The 9337-nt window shown below is 35.8% G+C and overlaps 2 protein-coding genes across 2 annotated transcripts; both read left to right on the top strand.

Moving 5' to 3' along the window:
* Nucleotides 1-4475: 4475 nt before the first annotated feature.
* LOC9330232 (cytochrome c biogenesis protein CCS1, chloroplastic) lies at nucleotides 4476-7380 on the top strand. The gene is made up of 8 exons (XM_002891449.2): nucleotides 4476-5000; nucleotides 5077-5296; nucleotides 5377-5488; nucleotides 5574-5846; nucleotides 5968-6233; nucleotides 6384-6540; nucleotides 6638-6721; nucleotides 6887-7380. Exons 1-8 carry the CDS (start codon nucleotides 4610-4612, stop codon nucleotides 7034-7036), a joined length of 1653 nt encoding a protein of 550 aa, XP_002891495.1. The 5' UTR covers nucleotides 4476-4609; the 3' UTR covers nucleotides 7037-7380.
* Nucleotides 7381-7450: 70 nt separating this feature from the next.
* On the top strand, nucleotides 7451-8966 carry LOC9327558 (protein SRG1). The gene is made up of 4 exons (XM_021011342.1): nucleotides 7451-7745; nucleotides 7812-8059; nucleotides 8149-8476; nucleotides 8563-8966. The coding sequence occupies exons 1-4, from the start codon at nucleotides 7512-7514 to the stop codon at nucleotides 8797-8799; spliced, it is 1047 nt and encodes a 348-aa protein (XP_020867001.1). The 5' UTR covers nucleotides 7451-7511; the 3' UTR covers nucleotides 8800-8966.
* The last annotated feature ends 371 nt before the right edge of the window (nucleotides 8967-9337 follow it).

Genomic DNA, 9337 nt, shown 5'->3' on the forward strand with positions numbered 1-9337 from the left:
CTCATTGTTAATGCTGATAATAATGATGACAGTGGGGTAGATATGGTTATTGATCTCACAAGAAAATCAGAGCCACCTGCTTATTTGCAGGATTACCACTGTTACTTCATGAGTTGTGATATTCCTTATCCACTCTGCAATTATTTGTCTTATGACAGGATTTCAGGTCCTTATTTGTTCTTTCTCACGGTGATCACTAGAGAATCTGAGCCTGCTACATACAATGAGGCCAAGAAACATCTAGTTTGGATTAATGCCATGGGAGAAGAAACAAATGCCTTGGAATCAACAAATACTTGGTCCATTTGCTCTCTTCCAGCAGCCAAGCATGTTATTGGATGCAAATGGGTTTATAAAGTCAAATATCATTCAGATGGTACCTTTGAAAGACACAAGGCTCGATTGCTAAAGGCTATACACAAAAGGAAGGATTGGATTATGTTGACACATATGCACCTGTTGCTAAACTCACTTCGGTGAAAACCTTGTTAGCTCTTGCTGCTAAACTAGGCTGGTCCTTATCACAGTTGGATATTTCTAATGCTTTCTTAAATGGTGATCTAAAAGAGGAGATCTATATGCACTTACCTCCTGGATATGTTCCTAAGCAAGGTGAAACATTGCCTCCTAATACGGTTTGTAAACTCAACAAGTCTTTATATGGCTTAAAACAAGCCTCTCGTCAGTGGTATATGAAATTTGCAGAGACACTGCAACATCTTGGTTTTGGAAAACATCATTCAGATTATACTCTTTTCACCAAAGTGACAGGTTCTGCTTTTCTCATGGTCTTGGTTTATGTCGATGATATTATAATATCAAGCAATGATGATGATGCTGCAGCAACTCTCAAGTCACAATTGCAGTCTTTTTTCAAACTTCGTGATCTTGGACCTGCTCAATACTTCCTAGGCCTTGAAATTGCTCGGTCTTCTTCAGGTATCTCACTATGCCAACGAAAGTATGCTCTTGAATTGTTAGATTCAGCTGGATTACTTGCTTCTAAGCCATCATCTATACCTATGGAGCCAAATCAACCTCTGGATAAGGATGTTGGAGAGCTTATTGATAATCCGGAATCATACAGAAGTATTATGGGAAAATTGATCTATTTGACCATTACAAGGCCAGATATTTGTTTTGCTGTGGGCAAGCTAGCTCAGTTTACTGCTTCTCCTCGGAAACCTCACTATACAGCGGTTCACAAACTTCTTCGTTACATCAAGGGTACAATGGGACAAGGACTTTTCTACTCATCAGATCCTAACATGGAATTGACAGCGTTTGCTGATTCTGATTTCAGTACATGTAATGGTTCTCGCCGATCAGTCTCTGGTTACTGTGTGTTCCTTGGTGATTCTCTTATCTCGTGCAAATCTAAGAAGCAAGATATTGTGTCTCGTTCTTCTGCGGAGGCTGAGTACAGAGCAATGGCTCTTGCAGTTTGTGAGATTGTTTGGCTTCGCAGTTTACTAGAAGATTTACGTGTTCCAGTTCAGACTCCTACTGTTCTATACTGCGATAATCAGGCAGCTATACACATTGGTAATAACCCTGTGTTTCATGAACGTACGAAACATATCGGCAGGGATTGTCACACTGTTCGTGACCGTGTGACAGAAGGAACACTCAAATTAAGTCATGTTCGCAGTGAATGTCAGATTGCAGATATTCTTACCAAACCGCTTTATCCTGGCATCTTTCGCAGTTTACGGAGTAAGCTTGGCATTTCCAATTTATTCATGCCAGCTTAAGGGGGGATATTACACTACATGAGGATTTACAGAGCATGATACATAAAACAGAGCACTTAACAGTGATATTAACAGTGTTACTTGTATATAACGGAATTGATAGTTAGACGTTAAACATACATGTAAATGCCTATATATACTGTTGTACAGATCAACATTATCTAAAATGAGAATATCATAAAGTTTATTAAACTCTAATAGTTTATATAAACCAATCTTGTTAACTGAAAATGTTTTGATAAATTAAGTACCTTAGGGAAACACCGACCGAAATATATGAGAGAAAATCTTGTGTTTCCAACCACATTGTTGGAACAACGATTAAAGAAGCAATAACGATAAACAAGAGCTTTTTGTCGAGTATGAAACATCCATGAAATCGGATTGCGGCATGTGGAAACATGTGATACACATTGTCAGCTTCTAAGATCAAGATTGCCGTCGCGACTAAATACGGTTCGATGTATATGAAGAAAGAGGCTAGTACCCGATCTTTCTTCCCAACGCTTTGTTTGCTAGATCAGGGTAACTTCGAAGTACCATAGGGTCGAGTGTGAGGCAACGTCGGAGGAGTAAACCAGTGTACCAAGTTGTTACTCCAATTAGAAAGAAAAACAGAATGCTAATCCATCCACTTGACGAAAGTGCATAAGGAATAGCCAAGATTCCAACACCTAACACATATTTATGCCATTAATTTGCAAATTTTCTACATACAAAACTAATACTGTATTGTTGCTAAGGCCTAAGAGTAGTGAATCATAGTTATATGAAACTATACATATTTTATACCTGACAAAGAATTCAGTGTGCTGAAACAAGCGTGGACGGAGGAAATGCCAACATCGCCGGAATATTCTATCTTTGACATTTTCTTTTGTTAAGAAAAAAAAGTTAAAATGGGTAGAGAGTTTTGAGAACTTGCATATTGGTGTCAAGTGAGTGGTATATATACAGTAAAACCTCTATAAATTAATAATGTTGGGACCATGATATTTTATTAATTTATAGTGATATTAATTTATCTATAAATTAATACTTATTAATTTATAGGGTAAATTAATATTTATTAATTTATAGAAAGTCTTGTTTCAATTGTGAAAACTTTTTTTTTAAAATAAGAGCTAAAGCAATATGATCGAAATTAAAATTAAAGTTTTAAATTTTATAGTTTTAGTATTAAACACTTAATATTTTGAAGAGAAAATAATTTATTTTGATAATGAATAACAACGATTATAAAATTCACATACACAAACGATATACATAAATTAAAATTTACAAATGGTGACATCCATTGTTGTATTTTAAAAACTTATACGACTATTAAAACAAAATTATGCATATTTAAAATTTCAAAACTTACAAAAACTTTTGGCTATTTCTATGGAAAACACTAAACCTATTATATATATATATATATATATATATATATATGAAAAATTACATGATTATTAATTTATGATATTATTGGGACTATATTTTAACATAGAGATTTCAAAAAAATTAGAGAAATTATTAAAAATGCCCCTTTTTCAATACCCCTTTTCAAAAATGCCCCCTTTGAGAGTCCATTTTTAAGTTTGCCCTCTTTTAATTTTTAATGACCATTTTACCCTTATTTGAAACAAAATTAAGTCCACAAAATACAAAATATTTTTTGGCGGGAAAAGTGATCCCGCAATTTTCCCGCCAAAACACTTGTAAAAACCTTTAAAAAACCTTGTAAAATTTTCCCGTAAAAATTTTTACCGCCAAAAAATTTTTTTTGCGGGAAAAGTGATTCCGCAAATTTTTTTGCGAAATTTTTTTGGCGGGAAAATTTTTGGCGGGAAAAATTTATAAGGTATTTTAAAGGTTTTTTACAAGGTATTTACAAGTGTTTTGTAAGGTTTACAATGTATTTTAAAAGGTTTTACAAGGTACTTTTAAGGTTTTATAAGGTATTTATAACTTGTAAAACCTTATAAAAAACTTGTAAAACCTTATAACTTGTAAAAACCTTATAAAATAGCTTGTAAAATCTTATAATATCTTATAAATACCTTGTAAATACGTTGTAAAACCTTTTAAAATACATTGTAAAACCTTATAAATACCTTGTAAAAAACCTTTAAAATACCTTGTAAATTTTTGGCGGGAAAAATTTTCCCGCCAAAAATTTAACGCCAAAAAAATTGCGGAATCACTTTTCCCGCAAAAAAAATTTTTTGGCGGGAAATTTTTTTGGCGGGAAAAAATTTTACGGGAAAATTTTACAAGGTATTTTAAAGGTTTTACAAATTTTTACAAGTGTTTTGGCGGAAAAAATTGGGGGATCACTTTTCCCGCCAAAAAATATTTTGTATTTTGTGGACCTAATTTTGTTATATTTCCTTATATATTTATGATATCTTTTATTAAAAGAAGGGTAATTTAGTCATTTTGTACATAAAAGGGGTATTTTTAAAAATAGACATCCAAAGGGGGCATTTTTGAAAAGGGGTATTGAAAAAGGGGCATTTTTGTGAGTCTCCCAAAAAATTATTATCTTATTATCTTATCGAATTTGGTTAATTTTTACATTGGCCCGACTCGAAATTGACCAAATTTATTAATTTATCGTGTTTATTAATTTATCGAGTATTAATTTATAGACGTTCTACTATATATATATATAGTGAAGACCAAATAGAAAACCGGGAATTGGTTATTGAACCGGTTTAATGTGAAACCGGTTTGGATATTTTATCTCATCTTCTTCTTCTTCAAAAACACAAGAATCAAGATAACAGAATTGCCACCAAAGCTCCCATTTTTATCCCCACACAGCATAAAGCTTGAGGAATGAGAAGATAAGAGATCAAATTTCGAATATGATTGTAACACTAAACCCTAATATTCTCCATTTCTCCAAGCTCCATTCTTTTTCTCGATCTTCTTCGTATTTCTACAGAACTCGAAATGTCTCTCTGACCACCAATTGCAAGCTTCAGAAGCCTCAAAATGGGAATCAGAGAAGTAGTAGTAACGGAAATCTCACGAAGACCATTTCACTTTCCGATTCAGCGCCGCCGGTTACGGAAGAGACCGTTGGTGAAGTTTCCGGCGATGGAGGTGGTAATGGAGGTGGAGGTGGAGGAGGAGGAGACGGAAGAGGAGGATTAGGGTTTTTGAAGATATTACCAAGAAAGGTTTTGTCAGTTTTGTCTAATTTGCCTCTTGCTATTACAGAAATGTTCACCATTGCTGCTCTCATGGCTCTTGGTAAGTTATTAGGGTTTTTGTAGATTTGGTTTTTGCATCTGCATTGAGAAACTGATCAAAGTTTCATCTTTTTTAGGGACTGTGATTGAACAAGGTGAAACCCCTGATTTCTATTTCCAAAAGTATCCAGAGGATAATCCTGTACTAGGGTTCTTCACTTGGAGATGGATTTCCACACTTGGATTGGATCATATGTACTCTGCTCCTATTTTTCTTGGGATGTTGGTTCTTTTAGCAGCTTCCCTTATGGCATGTACTTATACTACTCAGATACCTTTGGTTAAGGTTGCAAGAAGGTCTGTTTTTTTTTGTTTCCTTTGTTCGTTTTGTAACTTGTTGTTTCTACTGAAGAGTTCATGACTTTAGCAAATTACAGATGGAGTTTTATGAAGTCAGATGAGGCAATTAAAAAGCAGGAGTTTGCAGATACTCTTCCAAGAGCATCCATTCAAGACTTAGGAATGATTTTGATGGGTGATGGATTTGAGGTTAGGATTAGTACTCTCCTTTTATGTGTCTGTGAGGTTTGTCTTGGTCTAGTGGTAGTAATTTTTCAGTTGGTTTGTTCTGCAGGTATTTATGAAGGGTCCTTCGTTGTATGCTTTTAAAGGTTTGGCTGGTCGATTTGCGCCTATTGGAGTACATATAGCAATGCTTCTGATTATGGTGGGTGGAACTCTTAGTGCGACCGGGAGTTTTAGAGGCTCGGTCACAGTTCCTCAAGGGCTAAATTTTGTCATGGGAGATGTATTAGCCCCAGTTGGGTTTTTCTCAATTCCAACAGATGCTTTTAATACTGAAGTTCATGTTAACCGATTCACCATGGATTATTATGACAGTGGAGAGGTGAGTCTTTTGTTTTGCTCTCCCTGCTCTCTCACTTTGTCTTCATGATTGAAATGTCTTGTGACCATTCAAAATTAAATCGAATTCTGTTTGATTTATCTTTTTCGATTTGTTGTTGTAGGTCTCACAGTTTCACTCTGATCTTTCACTACGTGACCTTAATGGGAAAGAGGTTCTGAGAAAAACAATTAGCGTTAATGATCCCTTGAGATATGGTGGGGTCACCGTATACCAGACAGATTGGAGTTTCTCAGCCTTGCAGGTGACAAAGGATGGTGAAGGACCATTCAACTTGGCTATGGCACCTATCAAGATCAATGGAGATAAGAAGTTATATGGGACCTTCTTACCAGTTGGTGATACTAATGCTCCCAATGTCAAAGGAATGTAAGAACCCTCTTGCCTTTGACAACCTTTCTTTACAATTAAGCCAACGAGTGTATAAGTGATGAAACATTTTCTTGGATTCTTGACATAGAGTTACATTTTGGTGTCTTCTATTGGCCTTAACTTTGCTCCAGTTGAGTTTTTTTTCAGATCTATGCTAGCTCGGGATCTACAATCCATTGTTGTGTATGATTTGGAAGGAAAATTCGCTGGAATAAGGAGACCAAACTCAAAGCTTCCCATTGAAATCAATGGTATGAAGATCGTTATTGAGGATGCAATTGGAAGCACTGGCCTTGAGTTAAAGGTAAAAGGACTTCTTAAAATGTAACCGGCACACAAAAAAAGAGATGTCCTAGTTTGTAAAATTATATGACATCTTTGTTCTTGGTCATGTGTCTCAGACGGACCCAGGAGTACCAGTGGTCTATGCTGGTTTTGGTGCTCTAATGCTCACAACTTGTATCAGTTACTTATCTCACTCACAGGTAAAAGTAACTCTCAAAATCGATATCCGATCTAAAAAGTCTTGTTATATACCAATGTGCCCCATTGGCATTTGGGTCTACTAGATTTTGTTTTCATCATCTAACTCTGTTTTTTTTGTTTGATATTCAATCACTTATGTTCTATCTTTGAAACATCATATAAAGATATGGGCACTACAAAATGGAACAACATTGGTCGTAGGGGGAAGAACAAACAGAGCCAAGAACCAATTCCCTGATGACATGAATCGATTGCTCGATCAAGTTCCTGAGCTAATCAAGAAGAATACTTCAGTTGTCTCCGAGCAATCTTGATTAGTTCTTCGAAATCTGATACATTTCAAGTCAGAACCAATATAGTTGTACAGAATTATGGAAAAGGTATAGTTTTCAAGAACGCATTCTACATGTTGCTGATCATATGGGAAGAGAGAACTTAGAAACTGAAACTTCAGAACTGATTTGCGTGGAGGTCTTGTTCTGAGTTACACAGTGAAGTTAGAATATAGATGGTGAATACTATTTTTGTCTTGTGGGTAGGTTTTCTCGTTTGTCAAGTTATATGATCTGAATGTATCTCTAACTACAAATGCCCCTGTATTATATATAGTCCTCTGTATGAATCGTTTTCTCTATTAATAAAACTCAATTGCAGTCAATAAAATAATAAAGTAGTGTTATCTTTGGGTTTAGAAAATGCCAAACCGACAACAAAGTCAAGATTGTCTTCTGATCTTTTGTCCCAAATTGCTCATCATATTCAAGATTCTGAAATCAGTAGCAAGCAACAATGGAGAAGCCAAAGTTCAAGACTGTCCAAGAGGTGGTTGCAGCCGGCGAAGGACTACCGGAGAGATATCTCCATGAGCCAACCAGCGAAGGCGAAAGTCAACCTCTTAACGGTGCGGTGCCGGAGATGGATATTCCAGCCATCGATCTCAGTCTTCTCTTTTCTTCTTCTGAAGATGGTCGAGAAGAGTTGAAGAAACTTCACTCAGCACTATCTACATGGGGCGTTGTTCAGGTTTGATCCTCTCTTTAGTAAATAGTAATGATCAGAGTCTGGACAAGTTCTTATTGAAGTAAGCAGGTGATGAATCATGGAATTACTGAAGAGTTTCTTGACAAGATTTACAAGCTAACCAAGCAGTTCTTTGCGCTTCCGACCGAAGAGAAACACAAGTGCGCGAGAGAGACAGGTAATATCCAAGGATATGGAAACGATATGATTCTGTCAGATAATCAAGTTCTTGATTGGATCGACCGTTTGTTTCTCACTACTTACCCTGAAGATAAGCGTCAACTTCAGTTCTGGCCTCAAGTCCCGGTCGGGTTCAGGTAATAAAATCCATACCTTTTCCAATTGCGACACCACCTTGGTTCATTATTGACTGGTGGTGAGTTTTGACAATAGTTTCTTTCTTTAGTGAAACTTTACATGAATACACGATGAAGCAACGGGTAGTGATTGAGAAATTCTTTAAGGCTATGGCTAGATCATTGGAATTGGAAGAGAATTGTTTTCTAAAGATGTATGGAGAAAATGCTATAATGAATTCAAGATTCAACTTCTTTCCTCCATGTCCAAGGCCAGACAAGGTTATTGGGATTAAACCGCACGCTGATGGATCGGCTATCACTCTTCTCTTACCCGACAAAGATGTCGAAGGACTTCAGTTTCTCAAAGATGGGAAGTGGTATAAAGCTCCAATAGTCCCTGATACAATTCTGATCAATCTAGGAGATCAGATGGAGGTAAATTAATCATGTAGATATTGTATAGTATGATTTTCAAAGATTGATTGGTGTATGTTTTGACATAATCTCTCGTGTGTGTTTAGATAATGAGTAATGGGATATACAAGAGTCCGGTTCATAGAGTGGTGACGAACAGAGAAAAGGAAAGGATCTCTGTGGCAACGTTTTGTGTTCCGGGGCCAGACAAAGAGATTCAGCCTGCGAATGGGCTTGTGTCTGAGGCAAGACCAAGATTGTATAAAACAATTACCAAGTATGCGGAGCTCCACTACAAGTACTATCAACAAGGTCGAAGAACTATTGAAGCTGCATTGATCTAATGGATCTGTTTGTTTGTTGGAACTTGGAATGTGAGTTTGCACTGTGTTGTGGTACAATTTCAAGATATATAATATAAAGAGTCTAAACTCTAAAGTAAATTTCCCCATATCAATTGCTATATTTGAAACACATTAAGCCAAACCAAAATACATATTCATATTTAATTTTTCTTCATTCCTGTTTTACAATACTTGAAGCTTTATGAACCTTACTCTTTTTTTTTTTTTTTTGCCTAAATTCGGTATCTGTTCTTCTAATACTCGAATAGTCGAATTATCTGAAATCCGAACTGAAGAGACCCGAATTTTCAAATGCTCAGATCTAATAAGAACTCTACTTTTTTTTTTTGGTGAATTAATAAGAACTCTACTTCAATATAGTGAACATGATTAAATTAGTTTTTGAAAAGCAATAGGTTAAAAAAGTAAAAACTTGGAGTTTGACCAGAAAACAAAACTTGTGAAGGTTTTATAACCGAGGGGCATTTACGTCAATTAGTTAGTTAAGTTGGGCTTTGTATGAGGTTCTGAAAAGGCC

Source organism: Arabidopsis lyrata (assembly GCF_000004255.2).
Source record: "Arabidopsis lyrata subsp. lyrata unplaced genomic scaffold ARALYscaffold_1, whole genome shotgun sequence".
NCBI classification, from domain to species: domain Eukaryota; kingdom Viridiplantae; phylum Streptophyta; class Magnoliopsida; order Brassicales; family Brassicaceae; genus Arabidopsis; species Arabidopsis lyrata.